The 21,576-nt window shown below is 43.4% G+C and overlaps 1 protein-coding gene across 3 annotated transcripts in view; it reads right to left on the bottom strand.

Annotated features, from left to right (window-relative positions):
• Nucleotides 1–21,576, bottom strand: part of LOC122554454 (cytosolic phospholipase A2-like) — a 134,492-nt gene that overhangs the window by 93,998 nt on the left and 18,918 nt on the right. Inside the window, exon 1 of one of the 3 annotated variants that reach the window (XM_043699513.1) lies at nt 1,217–1,313. The exons of the other annotated variants lie outside the window; for them this stretch is intronic. Coding sequence (XP_043555448.1) covers nt 1,217–1,276 — 60 coding nt within the window. The 5' untranslated portion in view covers nt 1,277–1,313. Of the gene's footprint in view, nt 1–1,216; nt 1,314–21,576 lie in introns of those variants that run through there. 3 annotated transcript variants of the gene reach the window in all.

Here is a 21,576-nt window from a genome sequence, read left to right as displayed (position 1 = left end):
ACAGACAAAGACCCACATGCACACATATATTTTGTGGGGTGAATTTGTACTTGCAGAGTTACATTGCACTTTGCTCAAAAACTATCTACATTCATGTAGAACTCTGAGCTCAAAAACTGCATGAATTTATGTAAAACTCTGTTATCTCATTTTTTAGATTGGAATCAATCTAAACATCAGGTCGTAGACAGAGAACACAGGGGGCTAACACCTTCAACATATTGTCTAGCTATCACTATTGTTAACAGCTAACACGAAAATGCAAATTTAAAAAAATGGGTTTTGTGATTTACACATGAAAGAAGGGAAACTATCACTGTATTCTAACAGATGAAAGGCTTAACAGACAATCAATTCTTCAATGTATAATTTCAGTTACATCACAGTGCAAATTTTTACTATAAATTCTGTGTTACGATCGAGCCCTCCACAGTCACCTGATGAAGGAGCGTCGCTCCGAAAGCTAGTGTGCTTCAATTAAACCTGTTGGACTATAACCTGGTGTTGTGTGATTTTTAACTTTATACACCCCAGTCCAACACCGGCATCTCCGAATCATAGCTTAACAAAGACGCAGAGCAAAATTCACAAGAATGGAGCACTGTTTTAATTCCAGGCAGCTTTATCAAAGAGTTCTCAAGACAATTCAAAGCTACACCTCTCGCCTTCAGAAACAGATTGCAGTTGCCTGACCTCTATATCTCATTACATTCAAAACATTCACTGCTGAATGCTAATGTGCTTAGCATTCAGCAGTGCTTCCAAGAAACAGTTCACAGCAACCAAAAAGCATTGGAATAGCAAGGCATACAGTTCTGAAGACCTGAATTGCCTTAAATACAGTAATTAACCACTTTGACCGAAATACAGATAACAAGAAGTGACTTTCCACATTCACAGCAGGAATCATTTTCTCTTGTGTCTCCCACCAAAATAGTGCCCAGAGGTTTAAGTTTAAAGAACAGTGTGATCTGCTTATTATTGCAGTTCATTAGTGTGTCTAGCCTCTTCCAGACCTCAAAAATGGAGCAATAAAGGTTGAAAATTTTGGATGAACTACAGAAAATCACATAAAATTCTAAATGTTCTTACATAGAAAGGAAGATTACTTAATCAAATCTTACATTTAGTTCATATAAATTGATTTACTAGGAAGGCACTGGAGACTATTTAAAAGACAGCGAATTTAGAGGATTAGAATAACTGCAAATCTCACCCTACATAAAGGCACTGAATGTCTTAGTCTTGCAAGATCCAAAGGACAATTGTTCATCATGACATACAAATAGTATTATGGTAGCGTTTCCCTTCCAGTAGGCAATAGCAAGCAGTAATTTGTACATAAGGTTTTCTGAGAGGCTTGGTTCAATCTCCTTTCATAGTTTTAATGGGATAATTGAGGGGGAGGAGGAATTAAACAGTGAGAGCTCAACCAGATCCTCCTGTCAAACAGATAACGCAAAGAACTTAGATCTGACTTAGAGACTGTCAATCACTGGGCATGGGGCTGGCAAAAACTGACTTGTGCCCATGCGCAGACACTAATCAGTAGCTGGCTATTGCTGTAGGAGGAGCAGGATTAGGAGTAGAGGGAGTCGACTATTCAGTCCCTTTAACACACTGTGCTATTCAATACAATCCTAACTGATCTTCTGTCTCAATTCCATCTTCCTGCCTATTCCCAATATGCTGTGATTCCCTAAAAGACTAAGTACCAATCCGTGTCAGCCTTGAATGTATTCAATGAGATTGACAACAATCTGAATGAGGAAATTTCTCCTCATCCCAATCATAAATGAATGGTCCCTATTTTAACACTGTGCTCTCATCTTCAAAATTCTCCAGCCAATGGAAGCACTTTTCAGTGTGATCTCATTAAGCTCATATCCGGTTTGGCAAGAGATCCTTATCATTGTACTCCAGCCCACTTGCAAGAAGAACCAACATGTTATTCATTTTCCTCACTGCTTGCTATACCTGCACTTTGACTTTCTACATTCCCTGAATCAATACACCCTCGTCTGTCTGACCATCAGCATTCACAAGATTAATTTGCTATTCTTACTGTCAAAGTGAACACTATCACATTTCCTTACGCTATAGTTAATCAGTCACATCGTTGCATTTATATTCCAAAATATAAACTTAACTCTAATTCTGCATTTCTCCCTTATACTCAACCATTTGAAATGCCCTTTAGTGCTAGTTTTCTAAAGCATTCCCAGTCCTCAGGCTGACTACTATTCTCCATTTCCTTAACTTCCCTACTAAGCCCGATGATGGATATTTTCTTAGTGAACTTTAAGTTTTAACAGAATACATTTTTGTTAATGCGATCACTTTAATAAAAGAAGTGAAAACAGGCTGCTGTTTTATGTCTCTTCTAAACACTTTCAAAGAATGAGATACAAGTTTTTAGACTTGCACTCAGCACAGTGGTATATCTAAAAGATGGGTGGCCACTTGTTTTTGTACTAAACGAACTTTGTTGAAAGGAAGTATTCTCTTCCCAAAGCTCAACAAACATTTAAATGTGATCAGAATGTGCTTAGGTCAAATCTTCAGTCAGCTGCCAGTACATCTTATTGAAGAGCCCCAAGACTCTCTAACTCATTCAGGAGAGGAGTCCTTGTCCTCCACTCTGCCCATCCAACAATACTGCGGTGAACCATTTATAACCAATTGATCTCAAACATTAAACACAATATGAACAAATTTATTACTTATTATAAAAAGATTCGCCAAATTCAAAAATAAAAGAAATCAAATTGAAACCAAAGGTAAGGCCTATAGAGTTATTGACCCATTTACATCTGTGCTTCAATGCTGTAGTATGATGTTTGTTTAAGAAACAAATGTATTGGTGTGTATTTTGAATAGGAAAAAATGTTTTGTACCACTAGGTTCATATGTTTGCCTGTGATGTAGGCTACCTTTATGTGCTGTGCAATAAGCCTTTCAAAAGCAGTGACGATTTCATAACACTCTCTGCCTTTAATGGTTTCACTTTTTATTAGAACATGCAAACTTACTGCTGGTTTCAGACATGACCATAAAATAACTGCAATCTAGAAAAGATTTCGATCAATTTTAGCTGATTCATCCAACAAGATATTTCCACGGTGCAATCCACAGAGCTCTTTGGCAACTGCATAGCTTTCTCCTCAATTTGAAATGTCTATTCCAAGTGCTGATCACTTGAGACAGAATTCTTCCATTGCAGCCCCCATCCTCATCCCACTGAGACCCTTCCACCTCCTTTATTCCCATGTAAACTTTGTATATTTTCATACCTTATATATGGTAATAGCCTTTTTCATTGATTTTGCATCCTGGCTATTTACTTTGTATTTTTGGCACCTAGGTTTCTTGGTTGCTAATTCATGAAATAATGTGGACATTTGTTCTGGTCTTTATCAAGGCTAACCATCAAACTATTTGGGGAATTAGGGGAAATGGAATTGACAGACAGTGTGGGAAAGTTGGTGAGTTACATTCGGGAAGCCTTAAGTGAAGTTAGCAAGTTGAGCAAAAATTTGATTATTTTCTGACAGAAGACGCAAACATTTAATCCACAAATGTGGCATGTAATTAGTTCAAAGATAACTTGAAATAAAATAGAAAATGCCTTTGAGTAGAAACCGTACTTTAAGTCAGATACAAGAAAACTGCAGATGCTGGAATCCAAAGTAGACAGGCAGGAGGCTGGAAGAACACAGTAAGCCAGGCAGCATCAGGAGGTGGAGAAGTCAACATTTCGGGAATAATCCTTCTTCAGGACTGGGGTTGGGGGTAGAGGGAGCTGCAAATAAAGAGGGAGGAGGCGACGGTGGACAGGTTTTGGGTAGAGAGAAGAGCGGACTGATGAGGTGGTGATAGGTGAATACAGGTGGTAGGTATGATCTGGTTGGTCAATGGGAGGGATGAATCCAGTGGTAGCTGGAAGGAAAGGTCAGTTAGAGGGATGGAAGGGAGAGGAGGGATGGAAGGCAAGAGGTGGGGCTAGAAAGGGAGTTGGGGGATGGTTGGGAAGGTTATTTGAAATTGGAGAACTCAATGCTGGGTTGGTAGCTGCCTAGGTGGAATATAAGGTGTTCCTCCAGTTTTTGGTCTGATTCACTTTGGCAATGGAGGAGGTCAAGGATAGACATGTCGGACAGGGAGTGGGAAGGGGAATTGAAGTGGGCAGTGACCGGGAGGTCAGGCTAGGCAACCTACAGCCTGGAGGACTCAACATTAAGTTCTCTAACTTCAAATAACCTTCCCACCCATCCCTGACTTCCTTTCCAATCCTGCCTCCTTCCATTCCACCAATCGACCCTTCCCTCCAGCTACAAACCAGATTCATTCATCCCAACAAGGTCATATCTACCTGCATTCACCTATCATCACCTAATCATTCCACCCCAACCCATAACTCATCCTCTCCCAACTTTATTTGCAACTTCCCATTGCCCCACCTCAAATCTTGAAAAAGGGCTATACCTGAAATGTTGATTTGTCCACTTCCTGATGCTGCCTGGCTTGCTGTGTTCTTCCAACCTCCCGTTTGTCTACTTTAAGTTAGATAACAGTACCTCTTCAAAATGGATACTGACAGACTGTTAGGCAGCGCTAGTGATGGTTTTGGAATTGATCCATGTAACTGGAGTTGCAATCCATATCATCCACAATCTCACAGAATCGTCGTCAGGTTTAAGGGCCTAATGACATCATCCTGTTCCTTTAATCCCATAAGTAAGATTAGGAAAGGATATAAAAACTAAAAATAGAAAATACTGGAAATGCTCAGCAAAACAGCTGTGAAAGTGAGAAAAAGCTTACCATTTAATAAACTTGGCTATGGTAAATTTGAAATACATAATTGTGGATGGTTTATGTGCATTGTTAACATCTTTGCAGTAAAAAATACATAGAAAGTAAGTTTGTACAAAGTAATCTACTTCATTCATTCAGACACAGGGATTATATCTTGTGTCGCTTTGGCCCAGTTTTTAAAACGAGATATGCAGAACTTTTCAGGCCATTAACTGTTAGGTCATCAAAGTCACTATATTTATTTGCAAGTTTAACCTGTTGTTGGCCTTACTCTTTTTTTTGATGAGTGGTTTGCCTATTACCAATTTTGTCAAACAGTTCAACCTCTTTATTTTCCTGACTTCAGACACTACATATTTCCAAGATACATTTTTCAAACATTTCTTGTATTTCTCCAGGATTTCTTTGTACCTGATCCTGTCAAATCCCAATGGCATGGCTTATCTGTACCAACCCAATGGTAGGGTGTTAAACCTGAAAGCAGTTGACTTGCCATTTCTGAAAAACAAGTAGCAGGCATGGCCTACTGACCCCAATAAGCTCAGGCTTAACAAGCTTATGTGGCAGGGTTTTATTTCAATAAACAAAAGAGCTTCATAACCAGAGGAAATGTCCTGCTTATTGTTTCCTGTAGTTGATGAAGCCAGTCCTCCACATTATAGAGATGTTAATTAAGACACTTGAACAAGAAAGATCTTATGTAAATCCACGTGAAAATGATTATTCAAACCTAGTCATTAAGCCATATCAAAGATTTCCTACTTGGATGATTTCCTACTACTCAAACACAGGTGAATACAAGTTCCTCTCTGCATCTAAGCATTTATAAGTGGGCTGCTGATGACACACAATGTTCACATGTGGCCCTCCCCAGATTTAACGAACAGCTTTGAATTGTTTTAACAAGTAAATCTGAGAAATTCAGTCAGAAATTATTCGAGTATGTAGCCCCATTTTTAAAGATGAGGCCAGAGATCAACAGCTGGCTGGTGTCAGACCAGCTGAATGGGGGTGAGAGCATGTCATGCAGGAGTCAGGGGAAGGGTTTTAGAAGGCTAGTAAACGTGGTTTCCAGATGTATTGCAAGTCGGGGGAGGAGTCCGAATTGTGAACTTTGCACATTTTGCACTCTACCACTCTACAAGGTCCTAAACCTTACTGGGCGAAAGTGAGGACTGCAGATACTGGAGATTAGAGTCGAGAGTCTGGTGCTGGAAAAACACAACAGGTCAGGCAGCATCTGAGGAGCAGGAAAATCGTCATTTCGGGCAGGAATGAGGCTATGAGCCGAGGAGGTGGAATGATAAATGGGAGGGGGTGTGGGGCTGGGGGGAAGGTAGCTGAGAATGCGATAGGTGGATGGAGGTGGGGAAAATGGCGATAGGTCAGAACAGAGGGTGGAGCGAATAAGTGGGAAGGAAGATGGACAGGTAGGACAGGTCATGAGGGCGGTACCGGGTGAAAGGTTGGAATTGGGATAAGGTGGGGGAGGGGAAATAAGGAAACTGTTGAAATCCACATTGAAGCAGTAGGGTTGGAGCACCAACCAACCAACCCCACCGTTGGCTGAACACTTCAACTCTTCCTCCCATTCCGCCAAGGGCATGCAGGTCCTGGGCCTCCTCCATCACCACTCCTAACTGCTCAATGCCTGAAGGAAGAACACCTCATCTTCTGCCTTAGGACCCTCCAACCCCTCAGCATCAATGTGGATTTCACTTTCCTCATTTCTCCCCACCCCACCTTATCCCAGTTATAGAGTCATAGAGACGTACAGCACAGAAACAGACCCTTGGGTCCAACTCGGCTATGCCGACCAGATATCCCAACCGAATCTAGTCCCATTTGTCAGCACTTGGCCCATATCCCTTTAAAACCTTCCTATTAATATACCTATCCAGATGTCTTTTAAATATTGCAATTGTACTAGCCTCCACCTCTGGCAGCTTATTCCATACTTGCACCACCCTCTGTGTAAAAACGTTGTCCCTTAGGTCCCTTTTATATCTTTCCTCTCTCACCCTAAACCTATGCCCTCTAGTTCTGGACTCCCCCCACCCCAGGGAAAAGACTTTGTCTATTTTTCCTGTTCATGCCCCTCACGATTTTACAAACCCCTATAAGGTCACCGCTCAGCCTTAGACGCTCCAGGGAAAACAGCCCTAGCCTATTCAGCCTCTCTCTATCGCTCAAATCTTCCAACCCTGGCAACATCCTTATAAATCTTTTCTGAACCCTTTCAAGTTTCACCATATGCTTCCGTTAGGAAGGAGACCACAATTGCACGCAATATTCCAACAGTGGCATAACCAATGTCCTGTACAGCCGCAACATGACTTCCCGACTCCTGTACTCAATGCTTTGACCAATAAAGGAAAGCATACCAATTGCCTTCTTCACTGTGACTCTACTTTCAAGGAGCTATGAACCTGCACTCCAAAGTCTCTTTGTTCAGCAACACTCCCTAGGACCTTACCATTAAGTGTATAAGTCCTGCTAAGATTTGCTTTCCCAAATTGCAGCACCTTGCATTTATCCAAATTAAACTCCATTTGCCACTCCTCAGCCTATTGGCCCATCTGATCAAGATCCCATTGTAATCTGAGGTAACCTTCTTTGCTGTCCACAACACCTCCAATTTTGGTGTCATCTGCAAACTTACTAACTATACATCCCATGTTCATATCTAAATCATTTACATAAATGACAGAAAATAGTATACCCAGCACCAATCCTTATGGAACTCCATTGGTCTCGGGCCTCCAGTCTGATAAACAACCCTCCACCACCACCCTCTGTCTTCTACCTTCGAGCCAGTTCTGTATCCAATTGGTCAATTCTCCCTTTATTGAATGAGATCTAACCTTGCTAACCAGTCTCCCATGGGGAACCTTGTCGAACGCCTTACTGAAGTCCATATAGATTATGAGGTAAAAACAATGACTGCAGATGCTGGAAACCAGATTCTGGATCAGTGGTGCTGGAAGAGCACAGCAATTCATGCAGCATCCGAGGACAGGCCATATAGATTATGTCCACCGCTCTGCCCTCATCAGTCCTCTTTGTTACTTTTCCAAAAACTTAATCAAGTTCATGAGACATGATTTCCCATGCATAAAACCATGTTGACTATCCATAATCAGTCCTTGCCTTTCCAAAATGTATACATTCAGTCCCCCAGGATTCCCTCCAACATCTAGCCCACCACCGACATCAGACTCACTGGTCTATGGTTCCCTGGCTTGTCTTTACCACCCTTCTTAAACAGTGGCACCACGTTTGCCAACCTCCAGTCTTCAGGCACATCACCTGTGACTATTGATGATACATATATCTCAGCAAGATGCCCAGCAATCACTTCCCTAGCTTCCGACAGAGTTCTAGGTACACCTGATCAGGTCCTGGGGATTTATCCACCTTTATGGGTTTCAAGATATGCAGCACTTCCTCCTCTTTAATATGGACATTTTTCAAGATGTGACCATCTATTTCCCCACATTTTATGTCTCCCATGTCCTTCCCCACAGTAAACACAAATACAAAGTACTCGTTTAGTATATTCACCATCTCCTGCAGCTCCACACAAAGTTCCAAACTTCCAACTTAGCCCTCATGACCTGTCCATCTTCCTTCCCACCTGTCCGGTCCACCCTCCTCTCTGACCTATCACTATTACCCCCACCTCAATCCACCTATCACACTATCAGCTATCTTCCCCCCAGCCCCACCCGCCTCCCATTTATCTCACCACCTCCTCAGCTCACAGCCTCATTCCTGATGAAGGGCTTTTGCCCAAAACGTTGATTCTCCTGCACCTCGGATACTACCTGACCTGCTGTGCTTTTCCAGCACCATACTCTCAACCTTAAACCTTATTGGCTGGCAATGTGGACATTAGCATTAATGGTCATAGGTTTTTGAAATCCTCTCAAACACCATTGAGGGCACAGCCAAAAATGGGTGCTCCTCTCTCAGAAATTGAGGCAACTGGAGAATGAGGACCAGAAGGCCTGAGAAAAATGGCAATGACCATGAAGAGAAGTAGGAGGAAGAGACAGAACCCTAAGCACAGTAGCGACAGGAGATCCAGACTGAGAACCAGTACTGAAGAAGACTGTCAATCTCTGTGCCCTTGGCTGCTCTGGACCTCTGCATCATCTCATGTCCACTCTGCTGGTGCCAGGCAACACATCAGAATGATGACTGACGGGACATCACAGGGTCAGAGGGAACTCAGTCTGCTTCTCACACCAGACTGTATCATTCTGTACCCTTCAGAAGACAGAGCCGATACTGAACATAAAGGTAGCCCTGCTGTCTAAAGTGGTTGTCTCCTGCTGGAGAAGCAGCTCCCCAACCCCCTTACTCCCATCGGCGCAACTCCTCTGGCCCCCCTACGCCATCTCGACTCTCCTCTCAAACAACCAGAGGCCTCAGTGCTGCTGCATTTAGTCGTGGGAATTGCTCTCCATTCCTAGCCCCACCAGTTTGATCAGGTTTCTGTAACAAGAAAAAACCCAACTCACCTGCAACGTGAAAAAACAATACAGCCCCAGGTTTGTTTTAGGGCGAGAGAAACAGTTATAGCTCAATGTCAAGGTTAACAATCCCTTCTACGGTTTTGGCTGACACAAGGTGAATGGTTGAGAACGGATCTTTCAAAGCAGGATTTCAGTCGTGGGTTTGGGTTGACTTGAACAGTCACTGTCACAGTTTATGCTGTTTCTCATGTGGAGTAATCAGCCACATCTTCCCCGGCCCATTATCAACAACCTGAGGGTTGTTGAGATTTTCTATGGAATGTCGAAACCTGGAACTTCACCAGGGGTAAATATAGGATGATAGGGTTGGGAAATGGGCCTGGGTGGGTTACCCTTCAGAGGGTTGGTGTGGATTTGTTGGGCCAAAGGGCCTGTTTCCACACTGTTGGGATTCTCTGATTCTTCACTGGTGTCACCTACCAGTTACAGTTGATGATTGCAGTCAACCAGGAGTTGTATCATCGCAAGGTGGCACTGTCATTAGTTTGTTGGATATGGAGTGTTTTCCAGTATTTCAGGATTAGTGCTTGGTTTTTTTTGAGATTCAATGTCAATGTGAGTGCTTCGCTGGGATGAGCCAGTGGTGTTCTTCCTGTGATGATCACAGCACATTGGCTCAGTGGTTAGCGCTGCTGCCTCACAGCACCAGAGACCTAGGTTCAATCCCACCCTCAGGTGACTGTGCTGAGTTTGCACATTCTCCCACTGTCTGCACGACTTTCCTCTGCGTGCTCTGGTTTCTTCCCACAGTCCAAAGGTGTAGAGGTTAGGTGGATTGGCAATGGGAAATGCAGGGATATAGGGATGGGGTGGGTCTAGCTCTTCAGATGGTAGGTGTAGGCTCAAAGGCCTGCTTCCACACTAAAGGGACCCTATGGTCTGGGGTTTTAGCATGCTCCAGCACAGATGGTTACCATGAATTACATCAATCTCAAAATCCAAGAAGCAAGCCTCATGGCTTCATGGAGGTTGCTGTCAATCACTTTTGCTGGGACATTTTAGGCAGCATTGTGCTATTGGTAATCCTGCCCAAGGGAAGCAGTACCGAGTGCGTTGGTTGTATGAGTCAAAAAGTGTAGTGCTGGAAAAGCACAGCTGGTCAGGCAGCATCTGAAGATCATGAGAGTCGACGTTTCGAGCTTTTCATCAGGAATGTCGTTAGCTTGGCATGTCAAGGCCAACTCATTGGCATATGCAATGATGCCGAACACTCTGTGTGGGAGCTCCCTGGTACAAAATAATACAGGCTGGTGTTAAGATTGATTACTGTGAGAGCCTGTTGCTGTTTATATATGGGCAGCTGACTTTATCTCCATGTTGCATGTAGAAATGTTGGTTGCTGATAATGGAGTTGCTTAGTTGTCAGGTTTTCACACAATAAGTAACTTTGGAGAGTTTTCGCATTATGCCATACATGCAACACCGTTTCAGGACTCTAAGTCAATGTAAGTAGTTCCTCTCTGCAGGTCTTTCTGCAAACTGGCCTCAATATATGAGGACCTACTGAGAGCAGTGCAGCCTGTATAAAAACCTGCCTGTTTAAAGATGTATTGCTACTTTCTAGCTGAAATTTAGTCTGCCAGCAGACGGCACTTCAGGATCTTCTATGCTATTGTCCACAGGGCAAGAGGGCTGTGGATGTGTGGAACATCCAAGTGGCTTCTTTAGCCTGACAGTGGTTGATGTCAGCACAGGCATTGTCTAAAAAGAACATGTGCACAGCTTCCACAAACTTACAGCTTTTAGTATTCAAGCCAGAGCAATAGCAGGCCAGCAGTCTGTAGAAGGACAGGTTCTGGGCTGCTTGTGAAATAGTAGAAAGGGGAAGGAAGCTAGGATAGCAGTAGCCTGTTCCGCATGGTCTGCCACTTAAACTAATTTTAAAGTTATCTTTCCAAGGCCTCTTCCTCTGCGTCATGAATAAAACTGGTCTGCGGCTGCATTTAACAGGCTCAAGAACTGCTGTCTCCTAAAATAGCAATGGTGGGACTAAACATCACAGGGTCCGTGGCACTTCCCAATTACTCTTGAGGTTTCACATTTGTGAATGCGTAGATTGATCTACACCAAAAAAATGCATCTTACAGAGGGACACCATATTTATAGAAGATATGAGGTAATTAAATTGGTTTTATTGAAAGTTTTTTTTTCTTCCAGGAAAGGGAAGCATGGATGGAGATTCTCTGGTAACTTTTGAAATGGAGTTGAATATAAAATTAGACCAGTGAAGTGTTCAGGGTTATGGAGGAGAAGAAGGGACGTGGCTGTTATTGAATAGTGTTTCTTAAATGCCAGTACAGACACAAGGAACTGAATAGTCTTCTACTATGCTGAAGGAGAGTCATACCAAACACGAACCATGAACTCTATTTCTCTCTCTGCAGATGCTGCCAGACCTGCTGGGTTTCTCCAGCATTCTCTGCGTTTGTTTCAGATTCCCAGCAGCTGCAGTATTTGCTTTAATTTCTTTTCTAGTCACCATCTTCTGACTGCTGCTGAGAAGCCCATGTATGTGAACACCAGCTGAGAATGGTATCAGACTTGGTTTATCTCCTCTTCATTGCCTGACAACATTAGCCTTCCAGGAACACACAAGAAGAACGGACGTGCACACAGCTGCTGAGAGAAAATTGGAAAGGAAAATATTCTACAAAATGCCACTATGGTTTGTTTCAATGCAAATTGCAACATCCACATAAGTAATGCCCAATTGTACCAGTGTAATTGAGTACATCTGTAGATTCACATAATTTCCCGTTTTAATCATGTGGCTCAGTCCATGTTAAGAAACAAGTGTATTTTACAGAAGCACCAAATGTGACAACCCTATATTTAGCAGCTATGGTGTCTGTGCTTGCAGCTGATCTTGGTTGAAAGGGAAGGGCTTATTCCATTTAAAGCTTTTCTTTTAATTAATAAAAGAATGGGTGTGAAAATAGATAAGACTAGTTTCATCACCCCTGGAACCTGGATCTAAATCAACCATGACCCAATGGATTTGAAAGCTTTCCCTCTACACACATCAGGGCATGATATAACATGGGTTTGAACACTATCAACAGAGTTGCAGTGAACATGAGCTCAGAAATCTAGAAACACAAGCAAAAGAAAACTCTGGATGTAGGCAATAACTCCACCAACACTGGAATTAATAAATTGTTCAACTAATAGAAATTCTGCTAACTTTTCACTATCCAGGTGTGGGTGCAAATTGTTAACTGACTGATTTGATTGCACAAACTCCTCTCTACCCTTGTCTCATTGCAACAGGAAGCAGAATAAATCTTTGCAGCTCATGAAGCTTATCCACTGAATAGGATGGGGAGTGAAAAGAGATCAATGGAAGAAAATGAACAGAGTGAACCAAGGAGGAAAAGCTGCAGCACCAGAACAGACAAAGAGTAACAGAAAGGAATCAACAGGCAGAATCTTACAGGGCTCTGAGCAACGTGGGCTAAGGCAAGATGTGAGGCAGAATCAGGTGACAAGTGCAGTGGGGCTCATCTTGATGTCAAGACCATCTCACTCCACCTTGTATGCTTTTCAGGCTGCTCAGCCTTGCATTGTAGGGTACACCCACAATACCACAGAAATGTTGCTGCTGACACACCTTATACAGAGGGGCTGGCACCCAGCTCACAGACAGGACCAGGCTGCCCCTCATAACTCTGCACTTGTTCTATAAGCATTTACTCACTTAGCATCTACCTGCAGACTGGCAGTATCCCTTCCTTGCCATGCTTGTTCATGTGTTGGCACCTGTACAAGCAGCTCTCAGTACTGCCAAGCTGATGAGCTGTTTTGCACAGACACACAGATTGCTCATCATGTTGGATCTGTCTGAGGGTGGATTTGGAGTGGAGGAGACCCAGAGCTGTATGGCACAGAGATGTCAATCTAACACATACAGTGGGTACCAGCAGTCTGTGCAGCAAACACACTGCGCAAAATAAGCCACCATGTTGGAAAGTGGGTGGGGCTAGTCCTCCATCCAGTTGGTGATGGGGCTGTGTAAATGTTCCAATACTGTTCAAAGGTGATTTGCGCCAGGCCTTTGTCTTTGCAAATTGAACATTGGCTTCTCGATGGCACAGAAGTTCACAGAAATTATTAAAAAGAAGCAAATGCTGACCAAAAGTGACACATCACTTGTGAAGCTTACAGCATTGTATGGGAGGCAGACCATCATTTCATGAGCTGTAAAGTAAGTATCAGAATGCACTCCACTCAAGACAATGACAATTTTATGATTAATGAGGGTTCAGAATAGAAAGCAGGTTGCAGTATAGCAGGTACTCCCTTTGTGATCTCTTGCAATAGTCACTCAGCCAGTGCAGCACCTTCACCAAGTTGGTGCAAATGTTGAGGGTGATGCTCAGCGCATTATAGGGACATGGCCCTAGTTATTCAGTGCTGCCCGTCTCACTGTGTGGAAGGTTTGTGCAGCCCTCACCTGCAGGGCATGCCATCACTGACTGCTCTTAGAGTATAGGATCTGTTTCATGTACCTTACCGTCATTGCCAGCAAGAGTCGTGCGTCCGGCTGCTGGTGAGATGTTGATTGCCATGGTTGCCTTCCTGAGGTGAAGGCAGATGCATGAGGAATAATGGTGAAGGTGAGCCCAGGGACAGCAACAAGCCCAGGAGCTCCCAGCTCAGGGAGAGGTCCCAGCTGCAGGATCCATGGGGGATTTACAGGGAGACCAGAGATTTTCACTCTGGACTCCATTGTTGGGGATGGAGTGAGGTGTAATGGCAAGACAGGCTTAGCATTTCCTGGGACACTGAGCTGGAACTGTACAGGATACTAGAACGGGACCAGAAGGTGACAGGAGTGGAAGGCCACCCACTCCCTGGGGGCTGAGAAGGTGACAGACATTCTGAATGTCTATGTAACTAGCTCCTTTCAGGGAGTGCCATGAGACCGGTGTAGGATCTCCCAGTCATGTATCTACAAATGCATCAGCACAGCAACCTGTGGCATCTGAGGTTACACTGGTTCATTTTGTTTCCCATTGACAAGAACAGTGTTGCAGCCCAGGGCTGGAAGATTTGGAAAGATAGCTGGTAATTTCAACTACAGCTGCTTTCTGAAGCTGGTTACTGGGGGACAAGGCTTACCACTGTGTCCATAGCCCATGACACCAGTGCACCTGACTGTTGTGGAGTGCAGACTAAAAACATACTTCCACTGCTTGGACCAGCCTGAAGGGGCCCTGCAGTATAACCCCGATACCCCGATAGAGTGTGCTGCATCATTCTGGTGAGCTGTGCTCTACACAGTTGGAGTGGGCAGCAAGATGATGGGCTGGATGCGGAGGAACCAGTGACAGTGTGTCCTGTGCTACAAGCCAACAGGACATGATTGACACCCGGTTCCAGTAGATGGGAGCTGCATGCAGCAGAGCATCACAGACTGTAAAATAGTCATTGATCATCATATCAGAATTGGTTGGCATTGTGGGGGCAAATTGCAGCCTCTATTCATTTTGTTTGCATTCATTGTCATTGCTTGCCTGTATATGATGGTCTAAACTGAACATTAAGTTGCAGGTCAGCAGTGGGCATGAGGTGAGGTTCGCTGTGATTTAGGAAGGTATTTGGCACGATGTAAACTATTAGACTGGTAGTTAAATGACAACATCATTTAGCATGAGATAATGCGGCTGTATGTATAAGGGAATGTCACCATGTCAGCTATGTAGCTTGGTTGTGTGGCTTTGTGGCTGCTGTGCTATTACTTTACTAGTGAGAGGCAATGCTGGATTGCCAATGCTAGTCCAGATACACAGCAACTTCTCAAAGGTGGTGTGGGTGCCAGTTTATCAGTGGTGAATTGTCCCAGGAATGGCAAGTGCTAAGAAGGGGCTAGAATCAGGCATCAAGGACACCATAGGGTTGGGGCAGGTAGTAATTGAGGTAGTAATTAAGATATCTTGTTTGGTTGCATGCTAATGAATTGTAATAGATACTGACAGACCCAGGAAGAGAACAAGAGAGGCAAACCATTTTGAAAATAATATGTAAGGAAGCTTTTATGCCCCTGATTACTTCAGGAAGTAGTATAAATATGGTTAGCTCCTCTATCAAATCACACTTGGGAAGGACAACTTATGCATTATGCTGTGCTCCTGTACACTGGCCAATGAATAATACACCAAATATCTACAACATTTCATTTTGAACTTTTTAATGTGGGCTTGCCATGCCCCTGGCATCTGAAAACAGCAGTCCAAATCCTTCAGCACTTCAAAATGGAAGAATAATTTTTATTTGAAGGGTAGCTACATTTATGAGATCTTCAAAGATGATTGATGGGAGATGGGAAATGGACAAATCTCTTGGTTTGGTTCCAGTTCCCTGTGGTTCTTGTAGTATAAGGGGTTAAGTCTGACTATGTTAATAAAACAGTATACTTCACAGGAAATAATGCAACAGTCATGTGATCTTGCTTGCTTGCTCTTGCAACCTCCCAACTTGCTCCATCCACAGAGAGTGAATGAGGGAATGAGAGAGAGAGAGAGTCCACAGAGAGTGAATGAGGGAATGAGAGAGAGAGAGAGAAAGAAAGAGAAAGAGAGAGAAAGATGCTGAAAGCTGCTGAGGAAAAACACTCAAATCGACACTTAAGTAAAATCTAAGCAAGGTGCTGTGTGCTCAAGGATCGGTGGTTAGAATAGTTTCTAGCTCTTGTAAAACCTGCAGCCTTATGAAAACAGAAGGGGCTATAAATTAAGCTGTAAGTTTGTACAAATTAAGCTACAAATTATAAATTGTGTGTGGAAGTTGCAGCTGGTGACTTGCTCAGGCCTGTTGGAATGACTGTTTGCTGCATTGTCAAATAGTTAAAGCATTGGATCAAGTGGGGCCTGAGCAACTGGTTACTTAAACTCAATAAGGAACCTGACCATGTACGTTAACAGTATGTGGTGCAGCCTCTCTGCTCCTAAAGGCAGTCTGTTCCGCTTTCTTATCTTTAGAAGTCCCTGACATTCACTGACTTCCAGATCATCTACCTCACTCACTCTCACTAACCACACACCTCTCTCACTAACTATATTAGGCAGATAGCGATATAATTACTGACATTTTCCTACACAAGTCTACATTATACATAGCCTCACACTACTGCCTGTCCTGATGAGCAAGTTATAGACAGAATGATCCATGGGCTTCTTGCATTCCATCCTATCAAAATCCCCGCACACACCAATCTCCCATTCAGAGTACTTGCTGTCTGACAGCCAATAATGGCTGCATGCCCAAACACAGCAGCCCGAGGCAGAACATCAAAAGCACAGAACTGAAAGAAGAGGCAGTATCACTTGATCCAACCCTCACAGATATCAGTGCGGACATTGGTACTACATGGATCTCAGAAAGAAGTGGAGAGTTGAGACCTGCCCCTGGTGAATCACTGGGTATAAGTGGGCTACATTGAAATCAGGGAAATGGTAGTTTCAGTGCTAATTCACTGTAGGGCGAAGTCATAGATGAGTTCTGTTATTGGGGACTCAGATTAAAATCTCATTGGGACTGTCTCCAGCACTATGCTGTAAGATAAAGATGCACACTGAGAGTCTGGGTGCATTGGCAGGCCTGCCAGACTGTCACTACCAAAAAACACAAAGGAGTCTAGTGCCATTTTGGTGGAGGATCTGTTATTGAGCTAGCTCCCACTGCAGTCTCCGCTCCATCTCGCTGTTGTGCTGAAATACAGGTCCCACACCTGTTACAGCTTCTGTGTGGGACAGGGCACAACACACCCTTCCTGTCCGTGAGAAGAGCAACACTTCCTGTCAATTTAAGGAGCTCACCACAGCATTTCCAGAAATTTCCAGAAATAGACCTCGGTAAAAGCAAACTTCTTCTCAGAAGAACCTCATCAGAAATAAACAAATCACTGGCGTGGCTGACTGCAAGTTCTCTGGTGAGCGATAGTTGATACACCCTTGGTCTGAATTCACAAATCAGCTGGAAAGGATCAGTTATCATGGCATCAGCAGTTCAAAGGCTTCTGACCCAGGCTGAGTGCCCACTGAGAATACTCTTGGTGGCATGGGGCATGATACAGGCCGCTCCAGAAGTGATGAGATTGTAGCGTTCCCCATCCCCAACCATCTGTCATTTTTAAACACGGTCTCTCAAAATAAGGCAGATCGGATTCCCCACCCAAACCACCAAATATGAAAACACTTACAAAAAAGGAGGCACAATGATGCCAAATGAAGAAATGGTTGTGATCATTTGCAAAGCCTTAAAAATAGGCAGGGTAAAGACAGGAATGATGTTCCCAAAGACCGGGAAATCCAGAATCAGGGGTTGCAGTCTGAGAATACACAGTAGGTCATTTAGGACTGAATTGAGGAGGAATTTCAGTGAGTGGTGAGCCTGTGGAATTCTCTGCCACAGAAAGTGGTTGAAGCCAAAACATTGAATGTTTTCCAAAAATGAATTAGATATAATTTTTTCATGGCAAAAGGAATCAAAGGGCAAGGGCAGAAGCCATGATCATATGAAATACTGGTATAGGCTCGAAGGGCTGAATAGCCTACTATTTTCCTAGCTCCTATTTTCTATGTTTCAGTCAAAAAATTACTGCTTATCATAGCTCTGTCAATAAACAGCCATGATAACGGCTGGAGAAGCCAAGCTATCTGGGCTCGTCTGTTCAGAATGGTCACTTGGATAGAATGCAGAAAGCTGCCAGCAACAGTGCAGCCAGATCCCAATTAGCAGGGGTAGTGAGAAAAATGGATTGAATGGGAGGTGATGCAGAGTCTAAGTTTTCTTTTTAAATCATTGCCTTAAGAGTGATTTTCTAGATAGTTTCTGAGTTGTTCAACCAAATTCAAGGGAAGAAAATGCAGCAAACGAAGGAAATGGCAAGGCTGTCCATGTGAAAAATTGTCAGTCATTCATATGCCTGACTTCCATTTCCAAGATTATTCTACATTTCTAACAAAATGGACTTCACTCTGGGAACAGGATGTGTGGCAAGTGGTTCAATTCAGTGTGGCATTAACAAAAACAGGAACTTCATAACATGTCAGATTTTACAACATCCATCAGGTGAAGTATGTCTCTTAGCTCCACGAACATTGTGTTAAAATGATAGTAACATGGAGTGGAAAACATGACCAAATGTTATCTTCTACTGAAGTCATTTCATTTCAGATAACATAGGAAGGTAACAAACCATAGTACTACATTAACCAGCGCCAGAGCAAGAAATGTCAACTCAAAAAATCATAAGAACTATGGATGCTGGAAATCAGAAACTAAAGCAAAACCAAATTACTGGAGAAACTCAACAGGTCTGGCAGCATCCAAGGAGAGAAATCAAGGTTAATGTTTCAGGTTCAGAACTTCAGGAAATGTCATCTCAAACCCATCAAAGACTTTCTCTGTTGTTGTGGTTCTGTTCGCCAAGCTGGGAATTTGTGTTGCAGACGTTTCGTCCCCTGTCTAGGTGACATCCTCAGTGCTTAGGAGCCTCCTGTGAAGCGCTTCAGTGATCTTTCCTCTGGCATTTATAGTGGTTTGAATCTGCCGCTTCCAGTTGTAATTCCAGCTGTCTGTTGCAGTGGTCGGTATATTGGGTCCAGGTCGATGTGCTTATCGACAACCGGAAGCGGCAGATTCAAACCACTACAAATGCCGGAGGAAAGATCACAGAAGCGCTTCACAGGAGGCTCCCAAGCACTGAGGATGTCACCTAGACAGGGGACGAAACGTCTGCAATACAAATTCCCAGCTCGGCGAACAGAACCACAACAACGAGCACCCGAGCTACAAATCTTCTCACAAACTTTGAAAGATTTTCTCTACCAGTTTCCTTTTGAATGAATGGTCTTCATGGCTCTCTATTTCCATATATGTATCAGCTCCTGCTCCTACCTTCTTATATCTCCTCACTATTTTAGAAAACAAGTAGACCCAGAAAGACTGGGTTGCAGTGTTCCTGGCCAAAACAGCATTTGGCCAGATTGATAACACTGATTATGCATGGGGGGAATCTGTGGAAAATGACCACGGACCATTGAGTAACCAAAGCAACTGGGCTGACCTGACATCACCATGATGTGATTCAGCACTCACTTTAAGATAGGAATCAAACCTTGACTACTGAATGGAAAGAACTGATTGGAGTGGCAACCAATGAAATAGTTGTTGGCGGTGACTGGTGATATTACATCTGTATATAAAGTGTCTAGATGCCACTCAATTCTGCCTGTGAGAAACATCCATCAGATGGCAGCATGTCTTTGCTCCTAAATCCTTTAATCTTACATGATGTGAGTACATATATGTAAAAATGTGAATGTTTTTAATATATATTTTTAAATCCAATCTTGTACTGTGGTCATTGCTATAGTTAATCACTCATTTGAAAACCTACCCATAACTAAGCCTCTGAAAGGTTAATTTTAGTACATTTCTCCAAGCTGATCTATGAAGGAAATTATGAGCGTGAGTGCCATTCAAAGGTGGGATTTGTAAAACGGGCAGAGTAACCATGGACAGGAAAAGGTTTCACCCATTTCACATTAAAAAAGGAGTTTAAAGCCTGATTATCAGAAGATCTGTACCTATCTCAAAGGACAATTTGGCTCTCTCTGATTGGGTCCAAGTGACTCCTAACCGATCAGTGCAGCTTCCTTTCAGAGGAGCAGGCTGCTTTTAAGAGCAGCAAGCCAGGTGAACCATTTGCTGTCGGCCCTCACTGCTCAGCCCCAACTTTACACACAGCCAACCACCCATTGTGGGCTTGCTTGCACCAATGTTGCAATTGTTTAAATGAGCAAGTAGCACAAAGCTTGAGAATTGCCTGATTAAAGGAAACAGGCATGCAGATTGCAACTTGTGACCACTGCATTCAGAAACTCACCTTAATAAATTCTAACACTAGGGTGACTGTCCAATGACAGAGAATATACACCAGCTGATCTCATCCTCCTATAACCAACCTTTACGTGCACACTCCCATGCAGAGATGATCAAATTGCATTCAGAAACTGCACTGGGATTTTCCTTCAGTTTCACATGCTGCAATATGATCATTTGTACTGTTTCTCCCATGTTACCAACAATGTTACCCATGTTACTATCTGGCTCAAAAGCTCATACTCAAAACTCTGCAGTCTGTATAGATTAGCTCCAAAATGGCTGATGTGACAAGCAATCCATAGTGACTCAAAAGTCATCGTTTAATTACGTTTTGCTCTGGCTAGCATATCTAACCAGATTGAGGTCAGCAGAGACTATATGTGAAGGATAATTATGTTAATGATAATGATTGAACAATGAATCATGCATCAGGAGTTGATTAATTCAGTGGGTAACTTTATTTGAAACAGTAAAACACTTTATAAGTCACGAAGCAGACATTACAGCAGACGAACTGATTTGTAGATCTGTAGTTTGCAGATACAAAGCTGATTAACTGCCAGAATCACAACATTGTATACACACAACACGGAGTCCTTAAGGTGAAATACCTTAAAGGAAAGGCATACATACAACAACCAGCTGTACATGTTGAGAACAAGCAAACTGATACCAGTATAAATATCCTGATACTTCAAAGGGGGCTTTTGATGCCTGGACACTTGCAAAGGGTACCATATAACCACGCTTGCAGCATGCGCCAGCACCTAACCTCTCTACAGTCAGCCCTGCCTCAGCTGAGGGCTACACTCTCTCAGAATTACAAGGACCCACTCTGTACTACATCCTCAGGAGAATTCATACTCTCAACAAACAGTATTTAAACTCCATCTCAAACATCAAAAACTAAGTACAACAAACTTTTATCTACCCACCTCCATAACCAGCGCTCCTCAAACATTCCAGAAGATCCCCCCAGCCTCTGGAACTGCTTGGATGTCTTTAGCCATGCGGCTGATGCAGCTGCCACCCCCACACTGATTGATGATGTCACTTCCGCCCCCATCATGGTCCCTCACAATTCCTCATGCATCACACGTGACATCACTTCAGCCCCTCACATCATCGCTGATGTCACACGCTCAGTGACTTCCGCCACCCCTACTGCCATGCATGCGGCTGATGCAGCTGCCACCCCCACACTGATTGATGATGTCACTTCCGCCCCCATCATGGTCCCTCACAATTCCTCATGCATCACACGTGACATCACTTCAGCCCCTCACATCATCGCTGATGTCACACGCTCAGTGACTTCCGCCACCCC

The sequence above is a fragment of the Chiloscyllium plagiosum genome, chromosome 11 (genome assembly GCF_004010195.1).
Source record: "Chiloscyllium plagiosum isolate BGI_BamShark_2017 chromosome 11, ASM401019v2, whole genome shotgun sequence".
Classification (NCBI taxonomy): Eukaryota; Metazoa; Chordata; class Chondrichthyes; order Orectolobiformes; family Hemiscylliidae; genus Chiloscyllium; species Chiloscyllium plagiosum.
Note: the sequence above shows the minus strand (reverse complement) of the source record. Positions and strands in the feature narration are given on the sequence as shown.